A 16,350-nucleotide genomic window follows, 5' to 3' on the forward strand; every position below is an offset into this window, starting at 1 on the left:
AGGCCCACAAGGCATCACATGGCGGAGGGGTCCCGTAGGCCTCGCTTGGGGTCCCTGGAGGGGGGAAAGGAGGGGAACGGGCCCTCTGTGCCCTCAGGAGGGAGGGGGGTGCCCGGGGGCAGCAGACTGACCCTCGTCCCAGCTGCTCCATGGTGAGGCGGAGGTCGGAAACCGGCGAGAGGTCGTCGGGAAAAAGAGACTTGACGACGGCGGGTGAAGCGGGAGAAGGCGGGGAGAAAAGGAGGAGGCGACGGCGCCGGTAAGAACCGCACGGTGTAGAATCCATGGAGCCGAGCCCGCCCGCCGTCCTCCTGTCAGCGCCGCCCGCACCGTTCTGACCCCGGCCGCTACCCGTCGCCCCGCTCCGAAGCTGGCGCCAAACCTCCCTGTGGCCAATCAAAACAGGGGGCGGGGGCTTTTTCTCAACTCTCCCCGCCCACCCCGCTCGTCCCGACCAGTAGGAACGGCGGCGGGCGGCTCACGCCCCGCCTCCGGCTGTTGCTAGACGTGGCTCCTGGCCAATAGGGAAGCCAGCCAATGGGATGCCTCAGGTAGTGGCATGGGCCCTCTGCGTTGCATGCTGGGAAATGTAGTCTCCCCCTCCTGCCCTAGGCCTAAGGGGGAAAAGGCAAAAACTGATAAAGAAGAGGAGAAAAAGGGCACAAACTCAGCAGATAACCGCCCCTCGGAGCCCTTCCCGGGTCCGGGTGCAGAAAGCAGTGCAATTAGGTGGTTCCAAATAACCTCTGCTCATATCCTCTGCCTTCAAGAGGCTGCAATATTCACCCAGGTGCTGTTATTTGCCTTAAAAATGCACACACATCCATCTTTTCAAAGGACCCATCGCCTTGCCTTCACCCTGCCCTGTCCCCTGCCTACGGTCCAGGATGGAGGCAGCAATGGTGGTGCTGGGGAAAGGAGGGAGCTCCCTGTGTGGGTTGTTCCTCAGGCCTGCACGGTTGTGGACACCAGAGGTGCAGGGGCAGCATTCCCAGCTCCAAAACACACGGTCCCATTTTACAGGTGGAAAAACAGGGGGACACAGTGAAGTGCTCGGGACAAGCAGCGTGGCTCCAGCAGGTCATGCGTCTTCTTCTCACGACAGGGTGTGCAGATCTCTCCCGTCGAGCCAGCCGTGCTCTGATGGACCTCCCTGTGGTGGCTTCAGAGGCCACTGTCTCCGGCTGCTCTTGGGTCCAGTGTCCTCAGTCTGATGTAAAGACCTGGTCAGGGGATCCCACACCTCCAGGGCGTGAGCCATGAGCCGTGTCCCTCTGCCTGGGCCTTGCCACCCACCAGATTCACATGACGCTCCTGGGTCCTGGAGTAGACAAGGTGGTGTTTCCTCCCCCTCTGACCACCCGGGATCCCCATCACACCCTCATCTTCCAGCCTGGAGAGGCTCAGGCTGTGCCCTCACTCCAGCTCTCCCTGTCCCTTCCCTGAACATTTTCCTTTCAAGCAACATTTTTAGGTGAGCAGTTAGCACCTCTGTGGCTCCACCCTGAGCTCCTGGGTGCAGGGGTGGCTGCATACCCACGCTGCCCACAACACAGCACACCACACCCAGCCAAAGCAAAGCCATGCAGCACTGCCAAGGACCGACATGGGCAACTATAGCATCTTCCCTGCCCCTCTCCTGCTTATTTGTGCGTGTCCTCAGTGCCCAAAGGGACAGGAGGGACATTTGTCACTGGGAGATCTGGCCAGGATACCAGCATGCAGACACCCTCAGGCAAGACAATACATCTTTAATGCTCCAAAGGACTCCACAGGAGGAGATGTAGCAGAGTGCAGAGGGGATCCAGCCCAGGCAGTGCTGCAGTGAGCTCACAACGCGATGCTGCGTCATTCCCATGCCTCTTGCCTGCTCAACTGGCCACAGGCACGCACAGGGGACCGGGAAGCAACCTACCCCATCAGGCACAGAGCTGGATGTAGGATTCTTGTGACCAGAGCCAAAAGTATGGGAAGACCTTCTCGGTGAAGGAGGCCTTGAACTGCAAGATCTCCGTCATGTTCTCCACGTTGTAGAACGTCACCTGGCCTGCTTCGTAGTCCAGGTGGACCCTGATTCTCCGGGGCTCTTCCTTCAGCGCCAGCGGGGTGGGGGGCATGTGGAGCGCCGTGTACTGGCGATTCCAGTCCCGCCGCAGGGCCCAGATCTTCCCCATGGCCATGGTGAGCGAGTCCTTTCTCCGCACGGACTCCGAGGCCACCCCTACGGCCCAGCTGTCCCCATCCCCTACCTCCAGCTCCCAGTAATGCCTCCCGGCTGTGAAGCCCTGGCAGCCCAGGACGCTGGGGCTGCCCGTGAATCTCTTGGGGGTGTCAAGGAGTTTTCCCTGTCCATCTCCCAGCCGCACGGTTTTGCGGTCCTTCGAGACGATCAGGTATGGGCTTGCGGTCTCTGGGTCCAGCGTCACCTTCACTGATGAAGGACAGAGACAAACGTCAGTCTGTCGGCCGCTGAGGAGCAAACCAGCATCTCTCCCTCCTCTCCCACGTGGCTGGGACGTGTCCTGTGAGCACAGCGAGTACTTGTGCTCCATGAGCAGCACCCACAGCCCCCTTGGCCCGTACGGGACATGGGGCACGGGTTCTTCGCTGCCACCAGGACCCACAAGCGAAGCAACGCTCCCTTGCAGCAGGACTAAGCCAGGCAGTGTCCCCCATGCAGGGGACAGACACAATGGACTTTGCTAAACCTGCTTTGCTGCTCCTGCGCTGGGTATCGCTGGGTCTAGGTGTGACAGGGCTGCAGCCAGGCTGGGTGTGGGGGAGCAATGTACCCCCTGGCTGCAAGGCAGCAGTGGTGGCGGGCCAGTCCTCGCTCCAGTGACGAGGGGGACAAGTGTCACCAGAAGGAAAACCAGCTCTGCTGAGTAGTCTCACTGCAGAGCTGCAGCCACCAGCTCATGTGGGATGTTCTGCTGCCATCCCGCGGCCGTCCCGCAAGGTCACAGAGGTGTTATTGTATAATTTTTTACGGTTGGACAAGATGATCTTTGAAGTCCCTTCCAACCTAGAAGATTCTGTGATTCTGTGTCACCGCACACTGCCACCACCCCGGGCTGTCTGCTAAGCCCACTCCTCCAGAGGCCCCGGCTCACGGTGGGGACTGCAGCGTGGGGGGAAACTGAGGCACGCTCATCCTGTGCACCAGGTCCCTCACCCCAAAAAGCAAGAGGGCAGAGACTGGGAGACCGGCCTCAGCCCCACCGGTGCCCGCCAGCCCCCAGCCCTGCCACGCTGCCAGGACCACAAGGACCCTGGGCATCTGCAAAAGGATTTCTGATCTTTGCCAGCTCAAAATGCATACAGCCCCTTTTCTTAACTAGTCACAGCCTTGCACATCTCAGAGAAAGAAGCTAAAGTCTCCAGGGACAGGAACGCTGAGGGCCTCACGCTGTCCCGGCCCTCGTTTGGTGTTAAGAGGACAGTGTCACTGGGCGTTGCCTGGCATGGGGACAGACCTGAATTTTTATAGCAGGCCCAGTCAAAACAAAGGCACCCAGATTTAGATATTGTTGTGCGAGTCCATCTCTACCCCAAGAACATAAGGAAAATCGTTCTGGAAAGCTTTTCTCCCTCGTTTGTGCCCAGCAGCTGCAGAAACTTACCCCTTTCTCTGTCTGTCTCTCTCAGCAGGTTCACTAGAGGAAGGAAAGAAAGATCCATCAGTCTCGCTCCTCTTGTGGCACCTTTCCCGCTCCCCATCAGGGCAACAAGCCTGTTCCTCAGCTCCTGGACTCCAGCAAAGCCCATCTCAGAGACATGTCCTCTCTGGAGCAGAGTTTTGCTGCCAAACCCTGGGCAGAGTTTTGCTGCCAAACCCCGGGCAGAAGCACCAGGCTCCCAAACTCTGGTTGCAGCCAAGCCCAGGGGATGGACAGCATGGGGACAGCAGTGCCCGGAGCCCCCCTGGGGCCCAGACACCGACTACACAGCAAGGTATTGCCCTATTACCGCTGCTTTGCTTTACCTTTGAATTTGCCCACTGCACCCACCACCAGCTGGCTCATCTCAGAGAGGTTCCTAACGGTCCTCTGCAGCTCCAGGGACACCGGCTCCGGGATCGGGGCCTTTGCCTCCTCACAGCTGTGGGGGGAAACAACACGGAGAGGAGCTCTGACCCCAGCAGCCAGGACAGAAATGGGGGGACAACCCCCTACAGCAACTTGGGGGAGCTGTGTCCCAGCTATTGGCACGGAAACTCCATCTTTAATGGAGGAGCAACAAGCTCTGCCTCCAGAGAAATCCCAAATACTCAGCAGGGCAAAGCCACCTCCCTCAGGGTTGTTGCTGAGTGTTTCCAAACCTCTGCCCACGGGAGGAGAGTGACGCCGAGCCCATTCCATACCTGCTCAGGATTTTGTCAATGTCCTGGAAGAGAGAAAACTCCAGGTCAGCTCTGGGACCCCCGAGAAGGACCCACAGTCCCCGGGGCAGTGAGTGACAGTCGCTCCCAGTCACAGCACCCAGGTGGGTGATGCAGCCCTCACCATAAGGAATTCCACCACCGGCTGGTCACGTTTCTTCTCCATCTTCACAACCAGCGTGTCCAGCAGTGATTTCCTCTCTGAAATGCTGGAGACATATTGGCCGCGCTCCTTGGTGAGGTCCCCATGTGCCTGGTCGAGCTGGGCCAGCAGGAGACCCTCCTGCTCCTGCAGGAACTGCCGCAGCTCCTTGAAGGTGTCCCTCAGCCTCTTCTTCTCCAAGGCCACCTTCTCCTGCAAGGTACCCGCACGGGGGCCACTGAGCCAGCCCGTCCTCCGGGCACAGGGACCCGGCACTGGGGAGAGGTGGGGGGCAAGGATGGTGGGGAAAAGGAGGAGAGTTTTTGAGGAGCAAAAGCCGGAAGAGCAGAGTTGGGAGAGACAGGGGTGGCAAGTCTGGATGTTGACAGAGCCAGGATGACAGCGGAGTCTGAATGAAAGCAGGGTGGAAGAAGGAAAGACAGGATGGAGAGAGAAAGAGAGAGAGAATTGTGTTGTTATGGAAAAGGAGACAAATATATATGGGGAGAGGGAAATATGGGACGTGCTCGTGAAGACGGGGGGTAAGTGGAGAGGGGGGCACGGCGTGCGCACGGGGAGGGAACACACACCAGCAGGCCATCGCTCTGCTTTTCTCCTTGGGGCTTAAATTCTTTTTTCTCTTTTTGTAGAAAAACCAGGTTGGTCTGGATTGTCTCCTGGGGGAAAAAAAAAAAAAGAAAGAATAAAAAAAGCATATTTGGTGATTTTAGAGCTACATTAGTGAAAAGATGTCACCAAAGAGTCCCTGTGGGGACAATACTGCTGCGTGGGGTCACTGGGGTGGGTTTGAGCCAGCACCCGCCTCTCTCCATGTGCAGCTGCTTTAGCCAGAAACATTTCTGGAACAGCTTCGTGTGGAAACCCTGAACTTTGTGGTTTGGGTTTGGTTTTCTTTTTTTTTTTTTTTTCCTTTTTTTAATTAGGAAAAACAACTTTTGGGGTTGGAAGTGGGATTTGTGGGAAGAGGTTTGCAGTGACAGCAGCGCCGTGTCTCAGACGCGCTCCATAAATTTGCTGAAGTATTAAAAAAAGCCCCCTCCCGCTCCTCCAAGCCATGCCCTGCGGCAGAGCGAGCTGCTGGAGGGGGGGGACCCCAGCCTGCATCTTTTGGGGGACACCACGTCCCCTGGATCCCTGAGGGGGGACGTTCGGGGCACCAGGGACCTTGCAGGGCCACAGAGGGGTGAGCGGCCAGACGTGGGACCCTAATCTGCAGCCAGATGGGTACCCCAAGCCATGGGCAGATTGGGACCCTCCCAAGCCATGGCCAGATGAGGACCCCAAACCCGTACCCAGATGGGGACCCCAAACCTGTACCCAGATGGGGACCCCACCCAGCAGATGGATGGGGACCCAGATCTGTGGTTGGACAGGGACCCCAGCCCGTGCCCCAAGGGGACCCCCAGCCCACGTGCAGAGAGGACGCAGATCCTTGCCTAGAGGGGACCCCAACCTGTGTCTGGGAGGGACCCCAGATCCATGCTCAGAGGGGACCCTGCCCTGTGCCCTGAAGGGACCCCCAAGGGGACTCAGTCCCATTCCTGGAAGGGACCCCCACATCTGTGCCCAGTGGGGACCCCAGCCCACGTGCAGAGAGGACGCAGATCCTTGCCTAGAGGGGACCCCAACCTGTGTCTGGGAGGGACCCCCACATCTGTGCCCAGTGGGGACCCCAGCCCATGCCTGGAGGGAACTCCAACCTGTGCTCCAGAGGGACCCCAGTCCATGAACGGAGGGGAACCCCAACCCATGTTCAGAGGGGACACAGATCTATGCGTAGAGGGGACCCTGACCAGTGCCTGGGAGGGACCCCAGGTTTGTGCCCTGAGGGGACCCCAGCCCATGCCTGGAGGGGACTCAGATCCACTCCCAGAGGGGACCCCAGCCCATGCCCAGAGGGAACCCCAACCTGTGCCCCAGGGGGACCCCAACCTATGCCTGGAGGGAACCCCAATCTGTGCCCGAGGGGAACACCAGTCCATGTGCAGAGGGGACCCCAACCTGTGCGTGGGAGGGACCCCAGCCCACGCCTGGAGGGGACTCGGATCTACTCCCAGAGGGAACCCCAGCCTGTACCCGGAGGGAACCCCAACCTGTGCCCCGAGGGGACCCCCAGACCTGTGCCTAGAGGGGATACAGACCATTTCCTGGAGGGGACCCCAGCCCGTACCCGGAGGGAACCCCAACCTGTTCCGGGGGGGGACCCCAGCCCACACCCGGCGGGTGCCCTGCCCTGTGCCCGGGGGGGCGGACACCGCAGCCGCGTCCCCACCGCTCCCCGGGGATGCCCCCCAGCCCTTTCCCCGTCTCCCCCCAGACACACACACACTCCCCACACACACACCCCGTGTCCCCCCTTACCCGCAGCTCCCGGGCGGCCTCCTCGGCGGGGAGGACGCGGTGGTCGCGGTGCGGGGCCCCCTCCCGGCAGAGCGGGCAGAGCGGCCGCCGGCAGCTCTGGCAGAAGAGGCCCAGCGCCTCCCCGTGGGTCGGGCACCGGGGCTGCCGGGCCTCCTCGCCCAGGGCCTCCGCTAACCCGGCCACCGCCGCCAGCGAGCGGTTGGGCCGCAGGGAGTCGGGGGCTACGGTGGCGCGACATTGGGGACAGGGGCCGGGGCGAGGGGGGGTCCCCAGCACGGCCAGCAGGCAGGGCCGGCAGAAGCTGTGGCCGCACTCGGTGAGGACGGGCTGGGAGAAGAGCTCCAGGCAGATGGGGCAAGTGGCCTCGGCCTGCAGGTTGTCGCCCAGGGCCAGCAGGGCCCGCGCCATTGCTGCCGGGGAACGGCGTTTCCCGGAACGGGGCGGGGGGGGAAGAAGGGGGTGTGTGTGTTTGTGTGTGTGACTGTGCGCCGCTGTCACACCGCCGGGGAGTGGAAACCAGAGAAGGATTTGGGTTGGGAGGGATCTTAAAGCCCCCCCAGTGCCACCCCCTGCCCTGGGCAGGGACACCTCCCACCACACCAGGTTGCTCCAAGCCCCCTCCAACCTGCCCTTGAACCCCTCCAGGGATGGGGCAGCCACAGCTTCTCTGGCCAACCTGGGCCAGGCTCTCACCACCCTCACCCATCCCTGGAGGTGGAGGATCTTCAGACTTAAAGACCTTTAGACTCAATTTTGAAGGCTCCTTCTGATCTAGACAGGTCCATTGTTCCACATCAGGTGGCTCCAAGCCCCCTCCAACCTGACCTTGGGTGTTTCCAAGGATGGGACATGGCACCACCCTCACAGCAAAGAATTTCCTCCCAAGATCTCACCTAAATCCCCCCTTTTTCAGCTTAAAACCTTTTCCCCCTCCTCCTCTGGCTCCCCTCCCTGATCCAGAGTCCCTCCCCATCTCTCCTGGAGCCCCTTGAGGGACTGGAAGGGGCTCCAAGGTCTCCCCGGAGCCTTCTCTTCTCCAGCCTGAACCCCCCCAACTCTCTCAGCCCGTCCCCACAGCATCTGTGTGCACAGGGGGTGTTGTATGTACATGAGTGCACGTGTGCAGGCGTGTCTGTACATGTAGAGCTGCATGTGCACACGTATCTGTGCGTGTGTTTTGGTGTGTTTGTGTGTGTGCATCGGTGCGGGTGTGCTTTGCTGACACCTGCTTTTGCGTGGGCACGTGCATGTGTGTGGGTGTGAGTCTGTGTGTGTCTGGGGTGTGCATGTCCCTGTGGCTGTGCACACATCTGCACACGTGTAGCATGTGCACGCAGGCACGTCCGGGTGTACTTATGTCTGTGTGCGGTGCGTGGTGTGTACATGCGTGTGCGCAAGTGTGAGCGGTTTTGCACACGTGTGCCTGTGTGTGGGTGCACATTTGTGTCTGTGTGTGCATGGATGTGTATACGTGTGTGTACGTGCACGTGTGGACACGTGTGTCTGTGCGGGAGCAGGGATGACGCCGTCAGCCACGGCCAGGGGAGGGATGGTGTGAGTGTGAGTGTGAGTGTGAGTGTGAGCCCGAGTGAGCAGTTTAAGGGATTGTGTCACTGCCGCAGCGGGGACACGCAGGAGCCGAGTGTAATCCGGTCCCTGAGCTGCTTCCCAGGGGCCGGTTGCCCCCTCACATGAAATCCCACCAAGCCCAGTGGCCACCCCGGAGCAGGGGGGGCTCTGGCTTCCACCCCATCACCACCATTGGCTCTCTGAACATCTCCTTTGCCTTCATCCCAGCCCCAAAACACCCGGGGGGCTTTGGATGGTTAGCAAAGCACTGCTTTGTCCCCACAAAAAGCCCCTGATTCCCCGTGGGTCCCCAGACACCGTCCCAGCACCTGCCATGGGGGGGGCATGATGCTTTCAGCCCACCTCACACCCCAGTGGGGATGGTGGTGGCTTCTGCTCGTCCCCGGGGCTGCTGCCTATTGCTCTCTCCAACTCCCTGAAAGGAGGGGGTAGCCAGGGGGGGACAGTCTCTTCTCCCAAGGAACAAGCGATGGGACAAGAGGAAATGGCCTCAAGTTGCACCAGGGAAGGTTTAGGATGAAAATTGGGAACAATTCCTTCCCGGAAAGGCTTGTTGGAAGAGGCTGCCCAGGGCAGTGGTGGAGTCACCATCCCTGGAGGGACTGAAAAGCCGGGCAGACGTGGTGCTGAGGGACATGGGTCAGTGGTGGCTTTGTCAGCATTGGGTTGATGGTTGGACTCAGGATCTCAAGGGTCTTCTCCAACCTCAATGATTCTATGACTCTATGACATGAGCCCTCAGAGAGTCAGTCCTGCGGTGGGATGGTGCTGGGACCCCCCAGTGAAGTGGTGTTTTAGCATTCAGCACTCCCCAAACGAACTTGCCTGTGATTAATTGGAGGGTGCCAAGAACTTGCAGATGACTCAGGGGTGACGGGGCCGCTCGTGGCACGTGCCACCCCCACATTTGTGCCCTGCGGCGCCACCACCTCTGTGGTTTTTCGGTGCCACTGCCTCCCGGGACACCAGCCCCGTGGCAGCACATTTAACCCCCGTCAGACTGCACGCCACCACCCAGAACCCCAAACTGCTCCCAGGGAGGTTCAAGCAGCCCCCCAACATCAGGAACCTCAGCTGGAGCCTGCCCTGGCAGCCCCAAAATGTTATTCTCTGTGGTGGTGACCAACCAGCAGCTCTCAGCACCCCAGCACCTTCTCTAGCACAGAAAATGCTTCAAATTACAGATTTTGGAGAGGTTCATATGCACGGAAAGCCCTGCAGCCAGGACTTTGGTTCTGTGAAGGCATTAAAGGGTCCCGACAACTTCTCCCATCATCGCTCTGTTTATTGATGCCACCGTCCAACGCGAGATCTGCCACCGCCGTCCCCACGGCACCCCTCGGCCGGGGACCCCCGGGACCGGGGAGCTGGTGTCACCGCTCCGGCATCTCACCCAGCGGGAGCTGGGAGGAGGATGAGCGGGGAACGCGGAGAACCAGAGCTGCTGGAGACGGGAGCTCAAACCCACAGCAAGGAGATGGACCCGTGTCCCACCCACCGTGTGGCAAGAGACCCCGGCAGCCCGGGAGCGGGGTGGTCTCCCATGGGTGACCCCGAGCCGGCCAGGGCTTTTCTTGGAACCATCCTGGGACCAAAGTCCTGCTGTTCCCACCGCCTGGAAGCGTGTGGTGGATGCCACCTTCTCTCTTCGAAGAGAGAAGAGCAGTTAAACCACGGCGAGGTCTTCTGCACGGGGATGTCGTGCCCCCACCGCGGCGAGACCCCGCGTCTCACACCGATGCCTCCGGTGCCGGCTCTCGTGGTGCCCATCGCCCGGAAGGCGTTTGCCGCTGCGGGAAGGATGAAGCACTAGAAATGAGTGTTTGGAGGAGCCTCGCTGACGGGGTCCTACCAGAAAAAGGTTCTTTTTACTGCAACTAGTATTTTATTCTATTGTATAATTCATGAGTGCATCACAGGCCCCCGGAGCCGGGCAGGCACCTACCAGCGCTTCCAATCTAGACACGCACGGAGAATTTCCTCCTCATCTGGATCTATTTTATTACTCACCTCCCCCTGGACACCAGCTCCTTGTCCCCGCGCGCCGCTGAGCGACTGTCGCGTCCAGCCCACGGAGCTGGGACGGGGCAGCGTCTCTGCAGAGCTCCTGGACAAAAGAGCGACCCTGGCAGGATCAATCAGCCTGAAGAGCAATTTTTTTTTTTTTTTTTTAAAACCAAAAAAAAAAAAAAAAGCATCTTGGCAATCCTAAGTTTTGCTTATCAAATAAAAAGTTCCTCCACATTTATTAAAAAAAAAAACAAACAGTAGATTTTAAAAAGCAGTTAAGAGTCCTACTCCAGCAAAACACCCTGCACGGGTTTCTTTTGTTGTTGTTTGCCTTTTTTTTTTGTTTTTCTCCTTTCTGATGGTGAGGATTCCCCCTAAATCAGCTGCTGCTGTTAATTTTATATATATATTTAATCTTTTAATTTTGCCGCGCGTTGCTTGCTTTAATTAATTAATTTATTTCCAATCAGCCTAGCCGTCTCCACCAGACCAGCGGCGCTACCACACAAAGCTTCCTTGATGTCCATGCCCTGAGCCAGGGGTGGGGAAAGGGGATGGAGGGAGGGTGGGAGAGATGAGCGGAGGAGGAAGAGGAGGAGGAGGAGGAGGAGGAAGGCTGGAGGGATGGATGGATGGATGGATGGAGGGAGGGGAGGGAGGGAGAGGAAGCCGTCGGGCAGCCCCTCACTCTCCCATGTGCGTCCTCAGGTGGTACTTGAGGGACTGCTTGTAGCGGAAGCACTTGGTGCACTCGGTGCAGGGGTAGGGCCGCTCGCCGGTGTGCGCCCGCTGGTGCTCCAGGAGGTGGTGCTTCTGGGTGAAGTTCTTGCCGCACTCGGTGCAGTGGTAGGGCCGCTCGCCCGTGTGGATGCGCTGGTGCTCCAGGAGATGGTGCTTGCGGATGAAACCCTTCCCGCAGACGGCGCAGGCGTGCGGGCGCTCCCGGGTGTGGATGCGGTAATGGTTGGTGAGCTTGGACTTCTCGCTGAAGGTCTTCTCGCACTGGCTGCACTGGTATGGCCGCTCGCCGGTGTGAGTCCGCTGGTGCCGCAGGAGGTGGGAGGGCCGGGTGAAGTTCTTGCCGCACTGGGGGCAGAGGAAAGCCATCTCGCTCTTGCCGGCGTGGATCCTCTGGTGCATGATGAGGCTGATCTGCAAGCGGAAGCTCCTCCGGCACTCGCCGCAGGTGAAGGGCCGTTCCCCGACGTGGGTGATCTGGTGCTTGCTGAGGCTCGACTTGTGGCTGAAGCTGCTCTCGCACTCGGAGCACTTGTAGGGCTTCCCCGGAGGCGGGGGTCGTGGCTGGGGCTTGAGGCCGTGCTCGGGGCGCCGGGGGACCCCCACTCCCCGGCGCGTGTGGCTGCGCTGGTGCAGCAGGAACTGCTGCTTGTTGCGGAAGCTGAGGTCGCAGTCGTGGCACTCGTAGGGCCCTTCCTTGAGGTGGTTGCGCTGGTGGATCATGAAGTTGATCTTGAGCATGAAGCTCTTCCCGCACTCGGGGCAGATGTAGGGTCTCTCCCTCGTCCGGTTCCGCTGCTGGGCCATGGTGGGCTTCATCTCCCCGGAGTCTCTCTCGCAGGCGGGGGGTTTCCTCACCCGGGCGGCCGCCAGGCTCCTGGGCTGCGTTTTGGAGCTGCACTGCGCCTCGCAGCCCAGCCCGGCCTCGTGGCTGGGGAACGCCGGCGGCTCGGTCCTGCCCGAGAACATGGCGCACGGCTCCAGGGTGTCGGGGTCGTCCTCCTCCTCCTCTTCCTCCTCCGTCTTGATCACGATCCCGTCCTCTGTGTGTGTGTGGGGAGGGGAAAAACCAGAACGGCGTTAGGGTCATTGGGTGGGATGGGGTGGGCTTCTGTGCACCTGGGGGTTGCTGAAGAAATATCTACATGGGCTTCTGCCGCTGGTTGTCCCTGCTCTGCCTGGTCACCAGCTGGCTCCAGCCCAGAGCCCTGGGATGTGGCACGTCCCCTCGCATCAGCAAAGCGAACCCCGCACACCCCCAGACAGGGAGGACAGACAAACCCCCTCCTGGACAGGCTCCTTCAGAGGCTGCGGTGAGACCTGGCTGCCAAAAGGTTTTGCAATTTCAAGACGCTGTGAGACGAGAAGGGGGATAAAAGCACCGTGGATTTGCGAGGACTCGGGCAGCAGAGTGATTTCAGAGCAGCTCCATCTGCTGCCGTCCTGCTGGGCTACAACAACGCTCCCCACACCCAGCACCGCTCAAGGGAAACACGGCATGGGGCTGCCAGGCTCCAGCTCCACTCCTGAGACAACGTGTCCAGCCTGGGACTGTCCCCTCCTTCGACCTCCCCGTGACGGGGCACCGGGAAAGACCCCCCCCTCTCCTTCCCAGAAGCAACCGGTGGTGGGATGGACGGCTGCACGCCATGGTCCCACCTTGCGTCACCCACGCCGGAGGTGACCCACTGGTTTTGTTTGGCCAGACCGGCCCTACCGGGGACAGAGGAGGTAGGACACCGAGGAACGGCCCGTGGTGGATCCCTCGCACGTCACCCCACGCTGGACTTTGAGCCAGGCCTATGTACTTTTCTCGGAAGAGCAGCCAGGCTTTCCCTAGAAGAGGCAGCCGATGGGAGCAGGATGGATCAAAGCCCTGTCCCTCTCCCCTCCGGTGGAAGAGTCAGTGGGGAAAACCCCCATTCCCAGGTTCTCCTTCCCACCTTCTTGAAGAAAGGACTATCACTGCTTGGGCACCAACATCTGCACCCAGGTCAGAGCGTTCCTGCAGCTCCTGCTCGTCCCCACCAGCCCCGCATATTGGCAGAGGTGCTGGACAAGGATTGGCTCCAGTTCCACTGGTGGCTTGGCTGGTTTCCTTTGGAAAACCATGAGGAGACCACAGGACCCATGGGAGGAGACCACAGGACCCACCTCAAGAGCCCAACTTCATCTTTGAGAAGATCGTAGGACCCAGCAGATGGAGTTGAAGAAGACTTCAAGAGCCCAACTCCCTCTTTCTTGGTGTGTGTTACACCATTGCAAAGCCATCAGAAGGCAAGGAACCCTCCACTGCCAACAGTCCACCCCCCGCTTTCCCATCTCCACCCTCAAAGCATGTCTGGAGGACCTGGCCCATATCTGCCACCCAACTAGCAAACTTCTTCACATGAAGAACCAGTGCCATCTTCTTGTCTCTCCACGAAATAACCTCACCATACCTTTCCCTCCTGGCAGCTCCCACCCCACAGACCTCCAGCCACCCTTGTCCCCATCTCTGGACCTGCCCTGAGTGACTCTCAAGCTGGTTGATGTGCAGGACCCTGCATGTTAGAATCATAGAATGGTTAGAGTTGGAAGGGACCTTAAAGATTATCTAGTTCCATCCCCCCTGCCACGGGCAGGGACACCTCCCACTAGAGCGGGTTGCTCAAAAGAGCAGCCTCTAGCACGTTCCTCCAGCAGAGTCCTGAGAAGCTTACACCATTCCTCCACGACTAACACCAGGGCAGGAGTCCTCAACACACATCCTGTCCTCTCCAACGGTGGGATTTTGGCAGCGGGGCCTCACTTGGGGCTCTCAGAAAATGCTGCCTGGGACACATCTTCCCTTGTTCTCCTAACAAGGGCTTTTCCCACCCATGGAGGACTGATCTGCTGGTCACTCCACACTGTAGCACGTCAGGTGCCCTCAGAGACCACGCTCTGATGTCCACCACGTGAGTGCTGCCTCCTCCTCTTGGCCTGAGGTCTCACCACAGCTGCTCTTGAGGTTTTCTGCAGCCAGAAACTCTCCTTCTGGTGCTGCTTCTGGGGGAGTTTAACACTTCTCTTTCATCCAACCCCTTCCCTGACCAACCACAGCCCCTCCTGGGTCCCCCCTCCTGGGTCCCCCCGGCGTGCCGCGGAGCTGTGCGCCAAGTGTCTCACCTGTGCAGCTCCCGTGGTGAACGATGACCCTCTGGATCTCGTTGAAGTCGGCTACGTATTCGGAGGAGTCACCCAGGCTGGTTCCAGGGAGGTCCCTCGGTGGGGAGACGGAGCCGTAGGGGCTCTCGCAGGCGGCCTCCTCGTCTGGGCTCTGGAAGCTCCCCTCCGATTGCCCCGACATCCCGTGCAGCTCGGGGTTTTCGGGGCTGTCTTCAGGAAGGAGCTCCTCCGTTTTGATCACAACCCTTATACCAGCTGAAGCAAAGAGAGATTCCCACCCGCCATCATTCCCGGGAGCCAGGAGGAAGAAAGCCCTCACCACGATCCCCACCGGTGACCAACCACAGCCCCTCCTGGGTCCCCCCTCCTGGGTCCCCCCGGCGTGCCGCGGAGCTGTGCGCCAAGTGTCTCACCTGTGCAGCTCCCGTGGTGAACGATGACCCTCTGGATCTCGTTGAAGTCGGCTACGTATTCGGAGGAGTCACCCAGGCTGGTTCCAGGGAGGTCCCTCGGTGGGGAGACGGAGCCGTAGGGGCTCTCGCAGGCGGCCTCCTCGTCTGGGCTCTGGAAGCTCCCCTCCGATTGCCCCGACATCCCGTGCAGCTCGGGGTTTTCGGGGCTGTCTTCAGGAAGGAGCTCCTCCGTTTTGATCACAACCCTTATACCAGCTGAAGCAAAGAGAGATTCCCACCCGCCATCATTCCCGGGAGCCAGGAGGAAGAAAGCCCTCACCACGATCCCCACCGGCTCCGGTTGCCGATCCCACAAGAAGGGTTTTCGTTTGCTCGGCCACTTCTCCTCTCCCTTCAACCCCTGCCCTTCAGCCATCCCTGGGATCCTCCGTCCTTCCAACCCAGATGATTCTCTGATTCTATGACCAGCAGCGGAGCTGGCACCACCTCTTCCAGGACACCTCCTTATCTCCTTATCGGCCCCCCTTAACTCAGAGCAGGAGTCTCTCTGGGACTCGGGGTCCCTGGTGCCCCAGCCCTGTCCTTGGAGAACCCCCCCAGTACCCCAGGTCCCCACACGCAGGATGGGAACAGCCTTCCCTGCCCCGGGGGGATGCTCCAACGATAAACCCAGGCACCAGGAGAGGCTGGAGAGGACTTTTGGAGGTGGACAGCTGACACCATCTCTTCCAAGACATCTCCTTATCAGTCCCCCCTTATCTTAGAGCAGGAGTCACTCTGGGACTCGGGGTCCCCAGTGCCCCCCTCCCAGCCCAGCTTTGCCCTTGGAGAACCCCCTCAATACCCCAGGTCCCCACACACAGGATGGGAACAGCCTTCCCTGCACCAGGGGGATGCTCCAAGGATAAACCCAGGCACCAGGAGAGGCTGGAGAGAACTTTTGGAGGTGGACAGCTGACACCATCTCTTCCAAGACATCTCCTTATCAGTCCCCCCTTATCTTAGAGCAGGAGTCACTCTGGGACTCGGGGTCCCCAGTGCCCCCCTCCCAGCCCAGCTTTGCCCTTGGAGAACCCCCTCAATACCCCAGGTCCCCACACACAGGATGGGAACAGCCTTCCCTGCACCAGGGGGATGCTCCAAGGATAAACCCAGGCACCAGGAGAGGCTGGAGAGAACTTTTGGAGGTGGACAGCTGACACCATCTCTTCCAAGACATCTCCTTATCAGTCCCCCCTTATCTTAGAGCAGGAGTCACTCTGGGACTCGGGGTCCCCAGTGCCCCCCTCCCAGCCCAGCTTTGCCCTTGGAGAACCCCCTCAATACCCCAGGTCCCCACACACAGGATGGGAACAGCCTTCCCTGCACCAGGGGGATGCTTCAAGGATAAACCCAGGCATCAGGAGAGGCTGGAAAGGACTTTTTTTGGGTGGATGGGTTGTCCTAATGGGACCTGATTCTCCTTTCCTGCCAGGCACCTCCCTGAGGACCTGCTCTGGCCGCAGACATTTCCCTGGTTGACAGCTCCCAACTCTCCAGGCTCT

The 16,350-nt window shown here is 59.9% G+C and overlaps 3 protein-coding genes across 6 annotated transcripts in view; all 3 read right to left on the reverse strand.

Annotated features, from left to right (window-relative positions):
* Positions 1–381, reverse strand: part of CDC25A (cell division cycle 25A) — a 12,914-nt gene extending 12,533 nt beyond the window's left edge. The window contains exon 1 of the mRNA XM_014955775.1: positions 132–381. Within this exon, the coding sequence (XP_014811261.1) occupies positions 132–286 (155 nt within the window). The 5' untranslated portion in view covers positions 287–381. The remainder of the gene's footprint in view (positions 1–131) is intronic.
* A 729-nt stretch (positions 382–1,110) lies between these two features.
* Positions 1,111–7,326, reverse strand: LOC106896056 (tripartite motif-containing protein 7-like). Of its 2 annotated transcripts, XM_014955777.1 has the most exons (8): positions 6,906–7,326; positions 5,114–5,200; positions 4,506–4,736; positions 4,364–4,386; positions 3,986–4,101; positions 3,624–3,656; positions 1,916–2,431; positions 1,111–1,321 (listed from the first exon to the last, which is right to left on the reverse strand). In XM_014955777.1, exons 1-7 carry the CDS (start codon positions 7,311–7,313, stop codon positions 1,920–1,922), a joined length of 1,410 nt encoding a protein of 469 aa, XP_014811263.1. In that variant the 5' UTR covers positions 7,314–7,326; the 3' UTR covers positions 1,111–1,321; positions 1,916–1,919. The 2 variants fall into 2 exon arrangements, with proteins under 2 accessions (XP_014811263.1, XP_014811262.1); XM_014955776.1 differs by lacking the exon at positions 1,111–1,321 and having other exon boundaries at positions 1,732–2,431.
* A 2,436-nt stretch (positions 7,327–9,762) lies between these two features.
* LOC106896038 (zinc finger protein 777-like) overlaps positions 9,763–16,350 on the reverse strand; it is a 47,920-nt gene continuing 41,332 nt past the window's right edge. Inside the window, exons 6-7 of one of the 3 annotated variants that reach the window (XR_001413561.1) lie at positions 10,506–12,286; positions 9,763–10,285 (exon numbers count right to left, since the gene is read on the reverse strand). Coding sequence is in view for 1 of the 3 variants with exons in the window: in XM_014955746.1 (XP_014811232.1) it covers positions 11,190–12,286 (1,097 nt within the window). In the remaining 2 variants the exon portion in view is untranslated. Of the gene's footprint in view, positions 12,287–16,350 lie in introns of all 3 variants that reach the window. The other 2 variants (XR_001413560.1, XM_014955746.1) reach the window with 2 other exon arrangements.

The sequence above is a fragment of the Calidris pugnax genome, unplaced genomic scaffold, assembly GCF_001431845.1.
Source record: "Calidris pugnax isolate Ruff unplaced genomic scaffold, ASM143184v1 scaffold272, whole genome shotgun sequence".
Taxonomy (NCBI): Eukaryota; Metazoa; Chordata; class Aves; order Charadriiformes; family Scolopacidae; genus Calidris; species Calidris pugnax.

Bases quoted from the DNA above. Each gene is read 5' to 3' on its own strand.
- LOC106896056 (XM_014955777.1), bottom strand. From the start codon at position 7,313: ATGGCGCGGGCCCTGCTGGCCCTGGGCGACAACCTGCAGGCCGAGGCC. The intron at 4,102-4,363 runs GTATGGAATGGG...TTCCCCCCACAG, and splicing joins ATTGACAAAATCCTGAGCAG to CTGTGAGGAGGCAAAGGCCC. The intron at 3,657-3,985 runs GTAAAGCAAAGC...TCCTTCCTCTAG, and splicing joins TGCAGTGGGCAAATTCAAAG to TGAACCTGCTGAGAGAGACA.